The 21,259-nt window shown below is 42.8% G+C and overlaps 4 protein-coding genes across 4 annotated transcripts; all 4 read left to right on the forward strand.

The window, feature by feature from the left end:
• The first annotated feature begins 489 nt into the window (after nt 1–489).
• LOC141797372 (olfactory receptor 11A1-like) lies at nt 490–1,434 on the forward strand. The gene has a single exon (XM_074678687.1). The coding sequence runs from the start codon at nt 490–492 to the stop codon at nt 1,432–1,434; it is 945 nt and encodes a 314-aa protein (XP_074534788.1).
• A 4,110-nt stretch (nt 1,435–5,544) lies between these two features.
• On the forward strand, nt 5,545–6,486 carry LOC141797374 (olfactory receptor 4E2-like). Its single transcript, XM_074678688.1, has one exon. It carries the CDS (start codon nt 5,545–5,547, stop codon nt 6,484–6,486), a length of 942 nt encoding a protein of 313 aa, XP_074534789.1.
• Nucleotides 6,487–12,605: 6,119 nt separating this feature from the next.
• Nucleotides 12,606–13,550, forward strand: LOC141797375 (olfactory receptor 14J1-like). The gene has a single exon (XM_074678689.1). The coding sequence runs from the start codon at nt 12,606–12,608 to the stop codon at nt 13,548–13,550; it is 945 nt and encodes a 314-aa protein (XP_074534790.1).
• A 6,016-nt stretch (nt 13,551–19,566) lies between these two features.
• LOC141797376 (olfactory receptor 11A1-like) lies at nt 19,567–20,511 on the forward strand. The gene has a single exon (XM_074678690.1). The coding sequence runs from the start codon at nt 19,567–19,569 to the stop codon at nt 20,509–20,511; it is 945 nt and encodes a 314-aa protein (XP_074534791.1).
• The last annotated feature ends 748 nt before the right edge of the window (nt 20,512–21,259 follow it).

Raw genomic sequence — 21,259 nt, forward strand, 5'->3', positions numbered from 1 at the left:
GTGAAACCGATTAAATGTCCATTCAGATTGACTCTTTTCTTTCAGAATGAGGTGTATACAAAGGCTGAATTCTTTCTGTTTGAACAAATAAACCAAATGCAAGCAGAATATTTGGGTCCATGTATACGTGGCTAATCACTCACTTAGTTTTGTGTCTTAAAAGTTTTTTATCCACATGGTGAATCTTCAGTTTCATGAGACATGATGTTACTTTGATTAGCTCATCTGTTCAGGTCATGTGACCAGTGTTGAGGGTATTTAATCAACAGCACACTGACTGTGCAGTTAAGTCAGCTGCACTCTCTCACATTATTCTAAAGAACAGATAAACCTTGAAGAACGTTTAAACAGGCAGCTCCTGAAATCAGAAACGCCAGATGAGGTCTTGTGACACAAAGGAGAGCAAGCTCTGTAAGTATCTGGACTCTTCTTAAAAGCTGCTGCAGGTCCTGGTCTCATGCTCTATGAAGTAATGGCTCAGGATAAATCATGATCAATGTGACTCAGTTCTCTCATTTCAGACTTGGTGGCTTTTCTGAAACCAGGATTCTGAAGTACATTTATTTCCTTGTTGCAATCTTGATCTACATGTTGATTCTTTGTGCCAATCTGCTGCTCATTGCTGTAATCTGTAGGAACAGGAGCTTACATGAACCTATGTACATGTTTCCATGCAGTCTGTTTGTTAATGAGCTGTTTGGTAGTACAGCTTTCTTCCCTCTGCTCCTGGATCAGATCCTCTCTGACACTCACACTGTTTCTGTTCCTCTGTGTTTCCTGCAGGTCTACTGTATCTACTCTTATGTGTTTGTAGAGTTTTTTAACCTGACTGTCATTTCTTATGACAGATATGTTGCTATCTGTTATCCTCTGCAGTATAACTCTGTTATGACTGTTAAAAGGGTGAGTGTGCATATTGCAGCAGTGTGGATAACTGCATTTCTTTCTATGTCTTGCATTTTGTCCTTAACTTCTGCTCTTCAGCTGTGTGGGAATGTCATTGACAGCATTTACTGTAATAACTTCTATATTGTCAAACTGGCCTGCTCTGACACCAGAGTTAATAACATCATTGGGTTGGTTTACGCTCTAATTTCAATCCTTGTTCCTCTGACTCTGATCTTTTACACCTACATGAGGATCCTCAGAGTCTGTTTCTCTGGCTCCAAACAGACGCGACAGAAAGCTGTCTCTACCTGCACACCTCACCTGGTCTCTCTCTTTAACTTCTCTTTTGGAATTTGCTTTGAGGGGATTCAGAACAGGTTCGAGAAGGGCCATGTTCCTCCTATGGTGACTGTATTTATGTCCTTGTACCTTATCATATGTCAGCCTGTCCTTAACCCTGTCATTTACGGCCTGAAAATGTCTAAAATCTCTGTCAAGTGTAAAAGTCTGTTTTGTTCCAAGGTTACGTTAATCCAGCTGAGATAAAAACATGATTGAACACTTTGACAACCTCTACATGTGTGTGAGAGTCACTGTGCGCTCAGACAAAGAGCAGATGGAAACCTTCCTGGTTGCTGCTGATCAGAGCTGGCTGTCAGTTTGTCTCATATTGAATAACTGTGAATGTGATTCATGTGTTGATTTAGTAACATTTGTGTGATTTCAACAACACTGTGAGTTTGTAAAGTGTCAGAAAGCTTCACTTTGTGAGGATGAAAAAATAAAGTAACTAAAAAAAAATGATTGTCTTGTCAGAGTCTCTTCTGAATCTGCTCTTTTATATAGACACTTTGCAGATTAAGTGAAAATAAAAGATCTATACCCTCAGTGCCATTAAAAACTGTCTTCTCATAAAAATTAATCACATTAAACAAAGAACCTGGCTTTTGCTTCTAACATGGGTAATTAACAACTCTGACTTTTTTGTTCCAATCTTTCACCTGAGATTTTAAAGATGTATAATAGTAACAATAATTGCATTTGTGAATTTTAAGTAGGAAACATAATAGACACTGAAGGTAAAAAACATACCCCAAAAAAACAAAAACAAGAAAAGGTTAAAAATAAAAATAAAACAATAAAGAACAAAATAGAAAAACTAAATCAAATTGTAAAGTCAAATGAGAAAAAAAATATAATTAAAATAAAAAACAAAAAAAGTAATAAAACAAAACAACCATGATCAGGTTAACCCAGTGTTTCTCAATTCCGGTCAAGCTCTGCTCGAGCCTGATAACGAGCCATTCATTTGAATCAGGTGTGCTGGAGTGGGGTAACATCTAAAACATGCAGGGCAGGGGGGCCCCAGGACCGGAATTGAGAAACACTGGGTTAACTTGATCAGAAGTAAAAAAGGAAAAACTGCTCAGTAGTCTGAGACTTCAAATGTCACTCACACCCCTGCCTCCTGTACAGGCAGGGATGAGACAAACTTTACAAGTACACAGATGCAAATTAACATACACATACATAACAAAGTCTGACAAACAAGTATGTATAAAAAATATCACTTTGGAACTGAAGGGAAATGTAAGCGTCTAACAAAAGTAAAGAAGGGGGACAACATTGTATTAAATGTGTCAAAGATCATCTTAGAGCATGTCTGATTTTCTTCAACTTCACAGGGCGAGATATACAGTGAACTCAGTTTTATGTGAAAGAGCTGTGGACCTTCACTTAAACAAAAGTAGCTGCCTTGCCATCAATCTTACAAAAGCCATCAGGTCTTTCTTCGATTTGGCCATATGTAAGGCTGGGGAGGGGGGGGGGGGTGGGGGGGGGACTCCCCAGGATAAATAAATAAAGGATAAATGGGTAAGGGTCTATCTTAGTACTACTAGACTGTGTTTGGACCAGAGGGTCCAGGAAGTTGTAATCTTTAATAAAACATTCCCCAGAAATAAATAGTTCCTGTTGCCCATTGTTTGTCTGACTGCGGGGCGGAAAACCCTGGTAGATGTTATAAAACAGCACCAGAGCAGTAGAGAGCAGTAAGATAACAACAACAAAGGCCTTTTAGTTAAACTCACACTATGTAAGGAGACAGAAAGCTGCGTGGCACCTTTAGCCTGTTAGCATCAAGGATAATCATGGAATACACAGGAAGTGATGGCTCTTTGACCAGTCAACCAAGAGCAGGGTTTCTAGCTCCACCTTCTGAGGTTGGATTAATATGTCGGGACCACAACAGAAGGGTGCCAATAAGTGGGACGGTACGTGCCAGTAGTTTGGGGATCTGTCCTTATTTACGTCAATGGAAATGCCACAAAACTGGGAGACCTTGGACTTCTACACTCCATCTGTATGTGGACTACAGCTTCCTGTAGGACCGCAGGTAGAGGGTGAGGGTGGGAGACCACACATCCGGGTTCGTCAGCCTCAGCATCGGCTCCCCCCAGGGCTGTGTGCTGGGCCTTCTGCTCTACACTCTCTACACTCTCTACACATCTGACTGTACCTCTGCACACCCCAGTAACACCATTATCAAGTTTGGGGATGACACCACAGTAGTGGGGCTCATCTCTGGGGGGATGAGTCTGCATACAGGGCTGAGGTGGAGCAGCTGACTGGGTGGTGCAGAGATGACAACCTGCTCCTCAACACAGCTAAGACCAAAGAGCGATAGAGCAAATACCCCCCGAACCCCCTCCCCACCCACTTCTCTCCCCGCATCTGGAGAGAAATCTCTCCAGCAGCGGGGGGGGGGAGAACGCCAAAGCCTAAGAGCCATCACTGCTTTGTTTTTGGCTGTAAACAGCCACATAGTTCCATGCTCAAGCTTCCCATCTCAGAAGAAGACAGACTAAGTGTCTAGAGTTCATTTATGAGGGAAATGTTCCAGCTACACTCAGTAAAACTGAGCATGTGTGTGCTAGTCACTTCACGGCCGACTGCTTTTCCAACTTTGGACAGTCCAACAGAGGGCCAGCGAATAGACTGGTCCTGAATCCAGGCGCATTACCAACCATCCTCCAACAAACCTGGGACCCTGGAAATGTGAGTATTTTAAATGCTGTGTGCTGTGGAGCAGATGGAAGAGCTTTTCCTCAGTGTCCCCCCTGTCTCTGTGTTAGCTTCAGGATGCTAACTTTAGCTGCAGTTAGCCTGTTGTTTTAGCCTGTAATGTTACGGTAAACGAGCTTCTCTGTTTTCTAAACATTGTGCACTCAGAGCTTGTGGCGCCGCTCTCAGGGACTCTGAAGAGCGGGGCGGTATCAGCGGTGGCTCATTTACATATGAAGGCCACGCCCACTAAATCAGAGCGTTCTGAACAGAGGGGCTATGAGAGCCTGGAAACAATGCTGCTGTGCTTGATTTATTGGCATTTTGGACCAAAACACGTGACTACCATTTCATGAAGACATCAATGATCCATATTAAACTGCAGAAAAGGAGCAGAATATGGGACTTTTAAGTTATTTTTATTCTAATTCTTTATATCTAATTTTACTTTACTTCACTTATGTGTGCACCGCACACTGTTATGCACTGACTGAAGGGCTTTTGAATTTTGTTTTTCTTGTTACAATGACAATAAAGTTCTATTCTATTGTATTCTTTAATATTTTAAAATGTGTGCTTTACCAGGACAAACTGAACTGAACCATTTGGTGAAAACAGGGATTTATTGTGGCTGGAAGTTTGCAGGCCCTGCCCCCCAAAGTTCCCTGGACCACTTGAAAATGCTTCCCTTCAGACAAGGCTGTTGAAGGGTTTATATCAGTTGCACTTTGGGCTCATTGTGTGCTCATGGAACAGTCACAAACAGAGAAAAGATCCTCTCAAGGTTTCCACATCTCAGCCTGTTGCAACTGATCCCTCAGTCTCGGGATTCATTACCCCCTGCCTGCAAACAGTACCCTGATGTCCTTAATTTTATTTACTTCCTACTTGTTTCTGCCATTATTTCACAAAGAACCATGGCTTTGGGCGCAGAAATAGCCTGAAGAGGCCATCAGAACACAGAGAACCCCAAACTCTGGAGATCCCGTCCATCAGAATCACATACACAGCATACCTGTGCCCTAGGGTAACCCTGAAATGTGGTACCACAGTGGTCTGGAAGCACTGTCCCAAAGCCAGGATGTAGTCAGTATCACAACACCAAAGTGTAAACCCACCCAACTCAGGCTGAATGTCAACATACAGGAAACCAATGATGAAGGAAAGATGCTCATTTAATCTTCTCATGTGCTCAATGATACATGCTTTGTTTAGGTCCAGTTGACTCAGGGCAGTCTGAGAGAACTGTCCCCTCACCACCATTTAATTTCGAATAACTCAATCAGTTTATTATCCATATGGTAATTCTTCAGTTTCACTAAACATGACGTCAACTTTGATTAGCTCATCTGTTCAGGTCATGTGACCAGCATTGGGGGTATTTATTCACCAGCACACTGACTCTGCAGCAAAGTCGGCTGCACTCTCTCACATTATTCTGATGAACAGGTAAACCTTAAAGAAATGCATACAGATGGCTCCTGAAATCAGAACATGTAATTAAATGCCAGATGAGGTCTTACAACACAAAGGAGAGCAAGGTGCTGCAGGTCCTGGTCTCATGCTCTATGAGGTAACAGCTCAGGATAAATCATGAACAATGTGACTAAGTTCTCTCATTTCAGTCTTGGTGGCTTTTCTGAAACCAGATTTCTAAAGCATATCTATTTCCTTGTTGCAATGTTGATCTACATGTTGATTCTTTGTGCCAACCTGTTGCTCATTGCTGTAATCTGTAGGAACAGGAGCTTACATGAACCCACGTACATGTTTCCGTGCAGTCTGTTTGTTAATGAGCTGTTTGGTAGTACAGCTTTCTTCCCTCTGCTCCTGGATCAGCTCCTCTCTGACACTCACACTGTTTCTGTTCCCCTGTGTTTCCTGCAGATTTTCTGTCTCTACACTTATGTGTTTGTAGAGTTCTTCACTCTGACTGTCATTTCTTATGACAGGTATCTTGCTATCTGTTATCCTCTGCAGTATAACTCTCTTATGACCTTTAAAAACATGAGTGTGAATATTGCAGCAGCATGGTTAACTGCTTGTATTTATACAGTTTGCACAGTGTCTTTGAGTTGTACTCTGCAGCTGTGTGGGAACGTCATCAACTACATTTACTGTAATAATTACTCCATTGTCAAACTGGCCTGCTCTGACACCAAGGTAAATAATATCTATGGACTTATCTTTTTTGCAATTGCAATCTTTGTCCCCCTGACTCTGATCTTTCACACCTACATGAGGATCCTCAGAGTCTGTTTCTCTGGCTCCAAACAGACGCGACAGAAAGCTGTCTCTACCTGCACACCTCACCTGGTCTCTCTCTTTAACTTTGCTTTTGGATGTTGCTTTGAAGTGATTCAGAGCAGGCTTGAGATGAGTAGCCTTCCACCTCTGGTCCCAATTTTTTTATCCTTGTACCTATTTGTTTGTCAGCCTGTTCTTAACCCTGTCATTTACGGCCTGAAAATGACCAAAATCTTTGACATGTGTAAATCACTGTTTCGTTCTGTGCTGTTTATCCAGCTGAAATAACACATGCAAGAACACTCTGAATGACTGCTTCATTTGTCTTTGATTTCAACTCCACTTTGTTTCAGTAAAGTGTCATAAAATTTTACAGTGGAAACCATTCGCTGTGAAAGGATGAACAAATAAGGTGAAATGGTGAACAATGAATGTTCTAACCGTCTGTTCTTAATCTGCTCTTTATGTAAATTGTCTTAATGTTAATTGTCTTGAAATTAAGATACACTTTACAAGGGCGTAGGTTTGGTCTCAACATTGGTAGGGACAATATAACAGCATAACCTGCATGTACACTTTTTGCTGGGGACGGGACATTAATAAGACCAAACAGATAGGGTGAACGGGGGTCAGGGCTACATTTCTCACAATTATGAACCTAATTAATTGATAGGCTAAATGATCAATGCAAAATTAATCTGTATTGAATTATACTAACTTTCATGTGTATTGGTTCACCTGATACACCATTTGATTTAAACCTTTATTTTCAAAAACTACTATAGAAACATTTTGAAAACTTCCAGAATAAAAGTCTGGATTTTATTAGCAAATTTAAATTGCAATATTTGAACATAATTTAAAATTATATTAACATTAACAATACAAACTTGTTAATAATCTCTTAACTCAATGCAAAAATAAACATTTGTCTTAAGACCACTCAACATTGTCTGTCCTATAAATAAATTAAATATAACTGAAAAACGTCTTAGTCAGAGAATAACAAGAATAAATAAAAATGGAGCCTTTCTTCAGGTAAAACACTACTGCTTTTGTCCACAAGCACATCCAAACTCATAGACAGCTCCGCTCCTAAAACTGCATTAATTGTCCAAAAACTCGTGTTTTTCACCACTATTCCATCATAGTCCGCTCCGGGTTTGATATCGATGGTCTGCTGAAGTCGGTCACTCCAGACAGCGCTGTGTGGCTGTAATGACCTCTGAACTGACGAAGACTTTGTTTACGCTTGCCCCTCAAAGAAAGGAATCAGCTCCCTAGAGAGTGCTGCACATGCGCAGTTTGCTAACTGATGCAGGTCGGACTTTCAGTAGCAAATTTAGTGGTGTGTTCCCCATCTCCACAATATTGACGTCTTTTTACATTACTTACAGTGGCTGCTGCTGGCCGAAAAAAACTTTTAATCCTCTGCGAAGGAGGCGGCATGTTGTCACCACGTATTTCTGTCAGGGGTGAGTGAGTGTGCGTGTGTCGGTGGGGGGGAGTCATTAGCCAATGTAACGTGCGTTTGAGGAAAAAAAAATGGACCGGCACATTCAGCGAGTGAAAAGGGGTAAATTTAAGTCTGAACATTATGAAAATAGTTCACTTAATAACGGTAGGGTCAATTCTTTCCTTACAACATATGGGAAGACAATCTAAATTCCCTATATAACTGAACTCATTATATAATGCTAAAAGTTGCTTAAAAGTTGGTGGGGACAATTTGTGCCTCCCGAAAAGTTGGTGGTGTTATGTCCCTACCGTCCCTATGCAAACCTACGCCCTTGACACATTATATGAAGATACTTGAAACACAAAACAGAGTAACTGAGAACATATTATTTATAATACCTGAAGTTATACAGTCGTGCCATTCCCTATTAAAACTTTTAACTTTGTTGAAATAGTGCTATTAAAACTGTAATTTCTTCAGAATTCATCACATCGAACAGAGAAGAAGGCTTTTGGTTTTAACATGAGAAGTCAAAAAGTCCAAGGGTTTGTTTCGACCAGAGGGTCCAGGAATTTGTAGTTCCTGTTCATAGATTTCCCAGATCTAAATAGTTCCTGTGGTCCATTATTTGACTGCTGGGCCAAAGACACCAGGCTAATTGAAACAAACAGCAACAGACAAGTAGAGGGGAGTAAAACAAAGGAGACTGTTCAGCACAATTGATACCACAGAAAGAGATTTGTTGACTCTTGAAAGGGGGATGAGCTCTAGAAACAAAGTTGTCTAAAGCCGGTCCAAGCCATTTCTAAAAGGCCCAAACATCTTTGAGTGGAGAAACAGCAGACTGAGCGCTCATCCTGTCTAAAGCATAAAGACGGCAGAGATGGTGCAGTGTTTGTGCTTCAAAAAGAAACCTGTCAACTAAAAACTGTTGGTTAGTTTGCTTTAAATACATTTAAAGTGTTTCTGAATGATTTGACGTCATAAGGGCAGAAAGAATTCTGTCCTTGATGTTGAACATTTTAGAACCTGCGACATAAAAGCCGTGTAGAGCTTTAAAATCAAGAAAAATGACTTTAACATAAATTCTTAAATAGACAAGAAGCCAGGGCAGTTTGAAGGAGGAAATAAGGCTTTAAAGGGAACCTGGACCTGGGTGACTAATGGATCTTGTTTGATAAATATTTGTTTTAGATTGAAATTGTGGTCTTGAAAATGCTACAGACAGCTGAGTTTTTACAAAATTCATTACATTAATTTTTCTCATATGCCCACATTGTTTAGTTGCAATACATTCTGGGTAATGTTGTCAAATGGTGAATGCCTTTGTGTTGCCTCTTGTAATACAGTGTTGCTGCTGCGGTCCTGTCACCATCAAGTGGGTTTTTTGCACATTGCCTTCTCAATTTTGAACCCCAGCAAAAGGACACAGAGACTAGTACAATCTTTGAGCCTAACTGGGAAACAGTTTAAGATGGAGAAGAAGAAGGATAACAGGAGTTGATGAGCTGATGTTTGAATGAGAGCGGTCAGAAGAATTAGCAGAAACTTAAATTTTTTTTGTGTTATCTCCGAAAAACTGACAAAGCAATCTGGGAGAACATGGCTCTACTAAACTACAGCACTACTGTACTTCACTGTATATTCCAGTGTACTTTTCGATATATGCAGTTGTGACTCCAGCTTGCTAAGAGGCTGGTTGTAGTCAGCAGTGGCCTTTTTCACATGTCACCCATTAAGGACAGCACTGCTCCAATGCCCATTATCAAAAGCCATTTGGGGTCTGGGTGAGCCAGTACAGGGGTCCCAGCTCCTACCTCAACTGCTCATTGGAGGATGCACAGTCATCCACCCCTGAGTCCACTTGTCCTTTCTAAATCAGTCACTGCAACAGACTGGCAATGGTAGCATCATCTTTGACAAATTGGTGATAGAAGGAGGCCAGGTACAGGAAGCTCAGCAGCTGTGAGAGGTCAGCTGAAACCGTCCAGACACATTAAGGACATCTCTGGCTCCACCAGGTGACATTTCCTCCAGATGCCAGTTTAGCTGACATGTTGAACGACCACTGTCAGGTTCTGTTCTCTGGGAATGTCAGAATGTCAGCCAGGATCCTCTTCCTCCTGGGGTTGCAGTGGGCAGATGGCATCAGACAGTACCCGACTGCTTAAGAGAACAGGCTGCAGGTGTTAGCTCTCCCTTTCAATATCAACAAATCTGCTCCTCTGGACTAGTTGCATGTTAGCAGTTAGTGTAAGAGCAGCCAAAGTCCTACAAAAAAGGACAAACTCTATAACTTTGAGGGCATTTGGTTGCAGAAAGTTGGGACAGGACTATTTTGGTTTGTGCATACACCTGGGGCTCTAATTTCGTAGACCAGGCGCACCTGCCCTGCGCCGGCCTTCCCCGCATGCACAGGGCATGACCGGCACACTTTGCAAGTTTTCTGCAGTGCCAAGAGAGGCGCAGTCAAGGCGCAGAGGAGCGCAGAGGTGCGCGTCCACGCCTTCCTCCGCGCAAATATCAAAGAGGGAGGAGAAAAGCCGTGAGTGGGTTTAACACAGCCGAGCGCTGTTTTCACCAATCAAATGAGCGCCTCTTCTCGCCTTTAAATGCCCTGCGGCTGAGGCGCAGCGTCTGATTGGTCTGAGTGATCCCCAGCACCGCGGAAACAGTGCTGGTAGCGGAGACTGTCAGAGCTGCTGTCCCTGCAGCAGGAGAATGGACAGCGGGGCGCATCGGAGGACACGAAGTGCGTCACCTTGTGGCCCAGCTCCTGGGACAGATTTAATCTGTTCCTTTGTCATTAATAGGAGAACAAAATTAAGAGACAGTTACACAGCTGGCTTATCCATTCAGAATACTTTTGATCCACCTGCACTCCTGGTTTGTCATCGCCAAATAGCAGAACCTTTGGTGATATACTGTACACTCTCCCGGTGTCTCTGCCTCATCCTCCTCACAATGATGTACTCCATCTTTTTAGTTCACGTTAAAAATAAAGACTAAAACAGAGAAATATGGGAAATCACGGGTAAATCCTGAGTGACATACATTTATTTTGTCTCTTTTTTCTTCGTCTTTTCTCTCCCTCTTTTCTTTGAATTAAATGAAATGAGAGAAGCCAGATGTATACTCAGTATCAGATGTTAAGGCTGTTTATTGTTTAATTGTAAGATGTGCATCAAACTTCCAGCTGCCGTCAGGTTAACTTTCCATTATGACAAACGGCTTTAATCTGACACCAGATGTGACGGGACAGTTAATATAGATACAAATGTATATGCTGGTTCAGGTGGTTACATTAAATAGTGATTGCTGTGATTGTTTATTGCATTAAAATGTGCCTGACACTCTGGAAACCTGCCTCTGAGGCTTTGTTGACTTTGTTTGCGAGCTTTCAGCGCACTTTCTGCGCTGTTTTTGGCCCGAAACTGTCACTGCGCCAACATGAATCTGCTGACACCTCCCCCTGGTGCGCCGTCAACTCCCCCTGGCGCGCAGTCGCACCCATCTCTGCGCAGACGGTCTACCAAATTGTCAAATTGGCAGCGCAGGGCGGTGTGCCGCACGAAATTAGCACTACGCAGAGTGCGCCAGGCTTGTGCCCCCTGCGCTGCGCCAAGAAATTAGAGCCCCTGGTGTGGTTCTGTTTTTTGCGTGGCCCTCCTGGTGTTGGAGCTTCTTTACTCTAATTTGTTGATTACCTTCCTTTACCATCCATCCTGAGCTCTACTCAACCACTCGGCCTTCCCCTTGAACTCAAAACCACATGGTCCTCACTTCTGTGTCCTGACACCTGCCATTGACAGCCACCCCATTGCATCTCAGCCTATTTCCACCAGCTGTCTCCCTGCCCACCCTCAGTCTGCCAGTGCACATCAATATCATTGTTTTTTACATAAATAACCTTCCCCCTAATCCCTGTCGACTGGTTAACCTCTGGGTCCTATTGTGACAGGTAGTAGGGAAGGCTCTTGTAGTGTAATGCTGTGGGGTTCAGGCAAAGATATACTCCTAAATCCCCAAAGTAACAAGAAATTTAGAGTTATTTACATATCTGCATAAAGTTTAAATGGCGATAAGACCGCCAGTTTTGTGCAATGATTAACAGCTTAGTAGTATTCATCTAACAAGCCAGTCAACCAATAAACTTCTTAAGAGGTAAACCCAATCAAAGGTGTAGTCAAACTGGCCATCTGACCATGCTGAATTCAAGAACGATTGCCCCCACACAGTGCTATTCCTCTGCTGGCCAGTACGGCTCGCAGTCACACTACTCCAATATGAGATGAGCTAGACTTTGGGCACATGCATGGCTTGTCTACTTCATTGTGGAGCATCTGCTTACAAGTAGCACAGGCTCATCAGAGTCAGCGGAAATGGGTACACGCAGAATGTTGTGACAATTTCAGCCACTTTTTGGCTTATGTTGTCATTTTGGTCTGATGGAGCCTTTTGACATCCCTGCTAATGTTTGAAACAGTTGTCAAGAGGGGCAGTCGCATGGATCAAACGTCACAGAGCGTGTGTCATGGATCTTACGTCTTGTTCCATGCTTTTGCTCTTGCATGAAGTGTATCCTATAGAGCACATTGCACTGATACATGACTTGTTTATGGTGAAAGATTCACATGGTGAATCGAAAGTTCCCTGAGACATGACGTCACTTTGACTCACTCATCTGTTCAGGTCATGTGACTTGTGTGGAGGGTATATACTCACCAGCACACTGACTATGCAGCAAAGTCAGCTGCACTCTCTCACATTATTCTGATGAACAGATAAACCTTAACGAAAGTGCAGAGGGACAATTCTTGAAATGGAAACATGTACACAAAATTCCAGATGAGGCCTCAAGACACAAAGTAAAGCGAGCTCTGTGAGTATCTGCCCCTGCTGCAGGTCCTGGTCGCAGGTTTCATGAGGTAACAGCTCAGGATATATCATGATCAATGTGACTCAGTTCTCTCATTTCAGACTTGGTGGCTTTTCTGAAACCAGGTTTCTGAAGCACATTTATTTCCTTGTTGCAATGTTGATCTACATGTTGATTCTTTGTGCCAACCTGTTGCTCATTGCTGTAATCTGTAGGAACAGGAGCTTACATGAACCCATGTACATGTTTCCATGCAGTCTGTTTGTGAATGAGCTGTTTGGTAGTACAGCTTTCTTCCCTCTGCTCCTGGATCAGCTCCTCTCTGACACTCACACTGTTTCTGTTCCTCTGTGTTTCCTGCAGATCTTTTTTCTCTACTCTTATGTGTATGTAGAGTTTTTTAATCTGACTGTCATTTCTTATGACAGATATCTTGCAATCTGTTATCCTCTGCAGTATAACTCTCATATGACCTCAAGAAGAGTGAGAGTGCATATTGCAGCTGTGTGGTTTTTTGCTTGTCTTTACATTGTTTGCATGGTGTCCTTGAGTTCTACTTTGCAGCTGTGTGGGAACGTCATCGACAACATTTACTGTAATAACTACTCCATCGTCAAACTGGCCTGCTCTGACATCAGAGCAAATAACATCTTCGGGCTTGTTCTTTCTTCAATTTCAATCTTTGTCCCCCTGATTCTGATCTTTTACACCTACATCAGGATCCTCAGAGTCTGTTTCTCAGGCTCCAAACAGACGCGACAGAAAGCTGTCTCTACATGCACACCTCACCTGGTCTCTCTCTTTAACTTATCTTTTGGGATTTTCTTTGAGCTGATTCAGAGCAGGTTAAGGATGAGTGGTCTTCCACCTCTGGTGTCTATATTTCTGTCCTTATACGTAATTACATCTCAGCCTCTCCTAAACCCTGTCATTTATGGCCTGAAAATGTCCAAAATCTCTGAAATGTGTAAACGTCTGTTAAGTTCTATGCTACTGTTTATCCAGCTGAGATGAAAACATGTATGGAAACTGAATGATTGCTTTTATTTCAACTCCACTATGTTTTGTGAAGTTTCAGAAAGTTGTTCAGTGATGAGTGATGCATTTATGATGTAAGGATGAATAAATGAGATGAAATGACGAACAACAATTGTTTCAACAGTCTGTTCTTAACCAGCTCTTGCTGTAAAGTGTCTTGGAAGTAAGACACGTCAAACATACCACAGAGTAACTAAGAAAACATTATTTATAGAGTGTTTTCACGAGATGTAATTAACTCCAACTTAAAATGTTAGAGGCACTCTCACATGCAACAGAATTGAGCACACAGGCATCTGGAATTATTGTCACACAAAATGGTAAATTTTTGCTGCCCTTATCAGTCAGACTGAGAAAATAACACTTCATATGCTTTTGACTACCAAATACTATCACAGATCAGGGTGAAAGTGAAACCAAATGTCTGAAAAACAGAGAGCATTGTGGCTAAATAAGCTCCATTAGGATTTTCAAGGCAATGATCTGTAATTAATCTCAACATTCAAGTCTGTTCACAGTGTCCTGTCACAAAGGTCATGTTCTTGGTCCATAGCATAACTTTGATTAAGAGGTAATTCACAGGAAGAATGGAGCATGGAGATGATGAAACAGGCTGAATCTTTACTATCTTATTAACTCGATGTATATCACCATGTTAGCAGGGATCAGTTCACACACACCAGAGACCACACACCCAAAGCAGCCTGCCTCCTTCTTTTTCTAAGTGTCTGTCCTTGGTGTGATACCTCAGTCCTCTGAGAGTTGAAGAAAAACAAATCAGGAATAGAGCCAGAGGTCAGCAAAAACTCTGTTATGAAATAGCATAAGAGTCTGTGGGGGCATTGCGGGGTTAAAGGTCACTCCTGTACCGAGGGGCCTCACCAGGTATATCTTTCTGGACCTTGACAGTAAAGAAGCTTGGATGAACAAACTCTCAGTTCATCTTCTTGCTGCCCAACAGGAATGAGCCCAAAGTGTTCCTCTGGTGCCCAAGAGCTGTCAGTCTGCTGGAGCCCCCAAGGAGCTGGGTGCTGTGATACTGTGATAGATAGTAAGTGTTAAATCAGGAATCAGCATATGTCCCCTTTAAGGAACTGGCCTCCACAAGATTTAAATTCTGATTTAAATGACTTTATTAATCACCGAAGGGCGAATCATTTGGCAGTAATCCCTGCCTACCTGAGCCGATCATGTAAAACAGAACCAACAAATGCAAGCATACACAGCCTCATATAAACGTCCGTGATCACATTCAACTTCACGTTCACCTGCCAGTGCTACAGTAGTAGACGTCATAAGTAAATAATAAATACAATGACAAGAATGCACAGTAAAACACTCCAAGTGAGCATAAAAACCACCAGAGTGGATGGTTTGTCAGTGTGAACTTGTGCCTCTGTCACAAGCATCACAGAGGCACTGCCACTCTGTACATTCAAAGCACACCTAGAGGGAGGAAATGCTGTCATCTGACCATATTTTAGGTGTCTTTTTTTCACGCTTGAGACGCTGAAAACAAGGAATGTCACAGGCATAAGGAAGACACTGTTATGGTAAGAAGCACCAAAAGAAGGCATGGGCAAAGACTTGTACGCTCCACTTACTGAACCATAACGCAGGTCAAGTGTAGTGGTCTTCTGTGTTGTTGAACAGGTGACGTACTGTTCACAAGTCCTTAGTTTTTTAACAAGTTTACAGTGATTAAAATACCCAAGGATAACTTTGTCTTTTTAGACTTAATGGGCTCTAATTTCGTAGACCAGGCGCAGGCGCACCTGCCCTGCGCCGGCCTTCGCCGTGCGCACAGGGCGTGACCGGCGCACTTTGCAAGTTTCCTGCAGTGCCAAGAGAGGCGCAGTACAGGCGCACATGAGCGCAGAGCTGCGCGTCCACGCCTCCCTACGCGCAAATGGCAGAGAGGGAGGAGAAAAGCCGTGAGTGGGTGTAACACAGCCGAGCGCTGTCTTCACCAATCAAATGAGCGCCTCTCCTCGCCTTTAAATGCCCTGCGGCCGAGGTGCAGCGTCTGATTGGTCTGACTGATCTCCAGCACCACGGAGAGAGTGCTGGTAGCGGAGACGGTCAGAGCCGCTGTGCCTGCAGCAGGTCAATGGACAGCAGGGCGCATCGGAGGACACGACGCGCGTCACCTTGTGGGCCAGCTCCCAGGACAGATTTAATCTGTTCCTTTGTCATTAATAGGAGTACAAAATTAAGAGACAGTTACACAGCTGGCTTATCCATTCAGAATACTTTTGATCTACCTGCACTCCTGGTTTGTCATCGCCAAGCAGAGCCTTTGTTGATATACTGTAAACTCTCCTGGTGTCTCCACCTCATCCTCCTTACAATAATGTACTCCATCTTTTTAGATCACGTTAAAAATAAAGACTAAAACAGAGAAATATGGGAAATCACGGGTAAATCCTGAGTGACACACATTTATTTTGTCTCTTTTTTCTTCGTCTTTTCTCTCCTTTTCTTCGAATTAAATGAAATGAGAGAAGCCAGATATATACTCAGTATCAAATGTTAAGGCTGTTTGTTGTTTTATTGTAAGATGTGCATCAAACTTCCAGCTGCCGTCAGGTTAACTTTCCATAATGACAAACGGCTTTAATCTGACATCAGATGTGACGGGACAGTTAATATAGATATAAATGTATATGCTGGTTCAGAGGGTTACATTAAATAGTGATTACTTTGATTGTTTACTGCATTAAAATGTGCCTGACACTCTGGAAACCTGCCTCTGAGGCTTTGATGACATGTGCGCACATGTGCGCCTGTCACCAAATTACAGCTGCGTGGGGTGCGCTCCGCCTTGCGCCGAGAATAGACCAGGTTGGAGCTGGCGAGCTTTCAGCGCACTTTTTTGGCAGGAAATTGTCACTGCGCCAACATGAATCTGCTGACACCTCCCCCTGGTGCGCCGTCAACTCCCCCTGGCGCGCCGTCACACCCATCTCTGTGCAGACGGTCTACCAAATTGTCAAATTGGCAGCGTACGGCGGTGCGCCGCACGAAATTAGCACTGCGCAGGCTGCGCCAGGCTTGCGCCCCCTGCGCTGCGCCCTCTGCGCTTCGCCACGAAATTAGAGCCCAATATGAGCCACATTCACCTGACCAGTCCAGAAAAATGTTTTGTTTTACGTTATTTAAAGAAAAAAATGAGGTGTGAATTGCTTGTTACAAGTAAAAAAAATCTGCCAATGGAATGAGAGAAAAGTTACTTGTTTTAAGACATTACCCTCACTAAGGCATCAGGGTCAAGCAGGTCCATCAGACAACCAGATTCACATCTTTTGACAAAGCAGCAGAATCCATCAAGGATCTTTGAGTCTTCTGATGAAAAAAAACAAAAAAACTTCAGACCCATCCTGTGCTCATGGACCAGACACAAACAGAGAACAGGCCCCTCCAGGTTTCTCCATTATGGCCTGTTGCAACCAGTCTGTAAGTATCAGGATTCATTACCTCCTGCCTGTAAACATGATCCTCGGGTCCTTGATTTTTTTCACTCCCCACCTGTGTCCACTCTAATCCAACAACAAACCATGGCCTTGGAATCAGAAGTAGCCTGAAAAGGCCAACAAAACAAAGAGAAGCCCATCTGGACACCCTCTTCCCCTGGGTGCTCCTCGGGATCCTGTCCATCAGAATCACATATAAGGACGCGGTCACACTGGCCAATTGTGCCTAAGCATGCTTCAGCCCTAAAGCACGTTTCGAATGGCCAGTGTGACCACAACTGTGCCGTGCGTGAGCACGATTCGCTTCCGTGCTTCGGTACGCTTCAAAGAGGTGGGCTTTGGCACAGTTTACTTCATGCACGGGCACAAGTACACAGACAGCGCGTGCAATCCATCAGGTATGATCGCTGCGAGCGCATCTCTCGACAATCATTTTGAACAAAGCGGGGGTGTTAGAGGGCTGTGTCAGGCGAAAACGACTCACTATAAGTCCACGAGTCTCTAAAGTTGTAGCAGTGCTCTCCATAGGCGCAAATCCGGGGGGGGGACGCAGGGGTCATGCCCCCCCCTTCTATAAAGTTTTCCCCCCTAAAAAATCCAGTTGTAATTAATTTTCTAATAGTAACGTTTTTTTTCAATGGTGTAACACAAGTCATGCTACTTAAAACACAATGATTGACGAGTTTAACTATTGAAAGATCACACACACACCCCTCCCCGCGCGATCCTCGCAGTGGTTTGATCCAATCTATTTCTCCCTGCACGGTTGCTGCAGCCGCGCACACACACGCACACACACACACACAAATAAACGCATACAGACAGAGCGAAGGGTCGTGGTCAAGTAAGTAGCTTTCACTGAAAGACTTATCAATCATAACTTCACTTGTTAAACAGACACACAGAGAAAATGAAAAGCAAATGTCAACTCCTTTTTCCGAAGTCTGACAGTATGCTTTAAATAAAAAAAGGCGCTGATAAAGCTTTCCATCGATGTGGTGCGCACACACAGACACAGACTACAGAGCGCCAAGGATCGCGATTAAGTGCATTAAAACACTGAACAATTTATAAGTTAATTATCACACAGTTTGCTGCTGGCTGGCATACAGCCTCTCCTTTATGATGCAAAGAAGGCTGTGACAGATAAGACAGACAGGTGACATGCTGACATCCTCGTCCTCTCATTTATGACACAAAGATTAAAACTATTTAAGATGCCTCTAGTGAGATGTATGAATTCATAAATGAAGCCATTATTTATAAAAGTCTTATGTTCTATTCTAGATTTATTGATTTAAAAATAAAGTAGTTATGACTTTGACTTAGATCTTGAATAGATCCAGTTTCTAATTCCATTCTGACTGTTAATTTTAACCCCTTATTGTCCTTCAATTAAAATCAACACTTTTCATTAATTTGGATTTAAAATACTAATTATTGAGTTCTTAGTGTTGTTGCTGCCACATTCATGCCAAAACATTTTTTCATGAACTAAAGGAAAATTAAATCAAGGCTGATTATCCATAGTTGGGACTAGTCACTGTTTAATATCACAATATAAAACAACAGCAAAAATTATATCATTTATTTTAATGTCCCCCTCCAAGGAATCAGTCTCTGAAATTTCACCGTTTATTGTCCCCCCCAACAATGAAACGGGATTTTCGCCCCTGGTGCTCTCTGTATCTCATTGTGCTGACTCTGATGAGATTGTGCTTCATGTAAACATACGCTTCACGATGACGTAGGCGGGCCATGCACATGTGTGATACCCGCTAAAGTCTGGTTCACGTAGGGGTAGTGTGACCGCTGGCCGTACTCTCCAGCTGGGGAACAGCGCTGCAGGGTGGCAATCCTGCTTAAGCACAGCACGGTTTGGATGGCCAGTGTGACCGCGCTCTAAATCATACATGTGACATGGTGTAGCCTTAGCATGTGTCTCCACAGGAGACGCTGTCCCAAAGCCAGGATGGAGTCAGTGCCACAACACCAAACTGTAAACCCACCCAATTCAGGCTGAAAGTCAGCACACAGGAAACCAACAATGATCATTTATCTTCACGTGTTCTCACTGATACATGCTTTGTTTAGGTCCAGCATGACTCAGGTCAGTCCGGGAGAACCTGTCTCCTCACCACCATTTGATTTCTAACCACTCCCCCTGCTTTGTATCTTTAAAATTTTTTATCCACATGGTGAATCTTCAGTTTGCTGAGACATGATGTCAACTTTGATTGGCTCATCTGTTCCAGTCATGTGACCGTCTTGGAGGGTATTTAATCACCAGCACACTGACCCTGCAGTAAAGTCAGAGGCACACCCTCACATTATTCAGATGAACAGATGAACCTTAAAGAAAGAGCACACAGATGGCTCCTGAAAGCAACATGTAATTAAACGCCAGATGAGGTCTTACAGCACAAAGGAGAGCAAGCTCTGTGGGTATCTGGACTTTATGTAAGACCTGCTGCAGGTCCTGGTGTTATGCTTCATTAGGTAATGGCTCAGGATATATCATGATCAATGTGACTCAGTTCTCTCATTTCAGACTTGGTGGCTTTTCTGAAACCAGGTTTCTGAAGTACATTTATTTTCTTGTTGCAATGTTGATTTACATGTTGATTCTTTGTGCCAACCTGTTGCTCATTGCTGTGATCTGTAGGAACAGGAGCTTACATGAGCCTATGTACATGTTTCCATGCAGTCTGTTTGTTAATGAGCTGTATGGTAGTACAGCTTTCTTCCCTCTGCTCCTGGATCAGATCCTCTCTGACACTCACACTGTTTCTGTTCCTCTGTGTTTCCTGCAGATTTTCTGTCTTTACTCTTACGTTAGGGTAGAGTTTTTTAATCTGACTGTCATTTCTTATGACAGATATCTTGCTATCTGTTATCCTCTGCAGTATAACTCTTATATGACCTCTAAAAGGGTCAGTGTATATATTGCAGTAGTGTGGTTATTTGCTTGTTTTTATGTAGTTTGCACAGTGTCCTTGAGTTCTTCCCTGCAGCTGTGTGGGAACGTCATCGACAACATTTACTGTAATAATTACTCCATTGTTAAACTGGCCTGCTCGGACACCAGAGCAAATAACATCTACAGACTCCTCCTTTCTTCAATTTCTATCTCTGTCCCCCTGATTCTGATCTTTTACACCTACATGAGGATCCTCAGAGTCTGTTTCTCTGGCTCCAAACAGACGCGACAGAAAGCTGTCTCTACCTGCACACCTCACCTGGTCTCTCTCTTTAACTTCTCTTTTGGGATTTGCTTTGAGGTGATTCAGAGCAGGTTTGAGAAGAGTGGCCTTCCACCTCTGGTTTCCATATTTCTGTCCTTATACATTATTGTATGTCAGCCTCTCCTAAACCCCATCATGTATGGCCTGAAAATGTCTAAAATCTCTGAAATGTGTAAACGTCTGTTTAGTTCTATGCTCCTGTTTATCCAGCTGAGATAAAAACATGTGTGGACATTCTGAACGACTGCTTCATATGTCTTTGATTTCAACTCCACTTTGTTTTTGTAAAGTGTCAAAGAGTTTTAGTGTGATCTGTTTAGTGTGTAAGGATGAATAAATGAGAGGAACTAATGAACAATGATCGTCCCATCAGTCTGTTTTTGATCTGCTCTTTATGTAGCGTGTATTGAACGAAAAGAACACTTTATAGAAAGACATTTTAAGCACTTCACAAAGTAAATAAGAATATAAATGTATACCATCTGGGTTTATGACAGAAGTGCCATCCCTTATTTTTCCTCTGAGTGCTTTTAAAACTATCATTTCATCAGAATTCATCATATTAAATACAGCACCAGGCTTGTGGGAAGTGAACATCTCTGAGGCTGCATTTGGACCAGAGGGTCCAGGAACTAGTAGTCCCTGTTGAAACATTTCCGAGGGCTAAATAGTTCCTGTGGCCTTTGTTGTTGTCTGACTACTGGACCAAAGACCTGGGTAGGTGATTCAAAACAGCAGGCTGACTGCTCCCCCAGTCTGGAGCATAAAGACAGCAGAGATGGAGCTGTGTTTAAGATTCAGAATAAGTCCCTTCGATTGACAGTTGTTCCTTAGTTTCCTTAAAACACTCAGAGAGTTCAGATAGTAAAAAACCTTATAGCTTGCTGGACCTACAAAAAGGATGTAATGTAAATGCAAAGTAGAGACAGATTTGTTTGTTGTGTGAAAGTTAAAAAAATATTTGGGA

Source organism: Halichoeres trimaculatus, unplaced genomic scaffold, assembly GCF_033239565.1.
Source record: "Halichoeres trimaculatus isolate MK-OKI-2021-1 unplaced genomic scaffold, fHalTri1.1 fHalTri1_scaffold_9, whole genome shotgun sequence".
Classification (NCBI taxonomy): domain Eukaryota; kingdom Metazoa; phylum Chordata; class Actinopteri; order Labriformes; family Labridae; genus Halichoeres; species Halichoeres trimaculatus.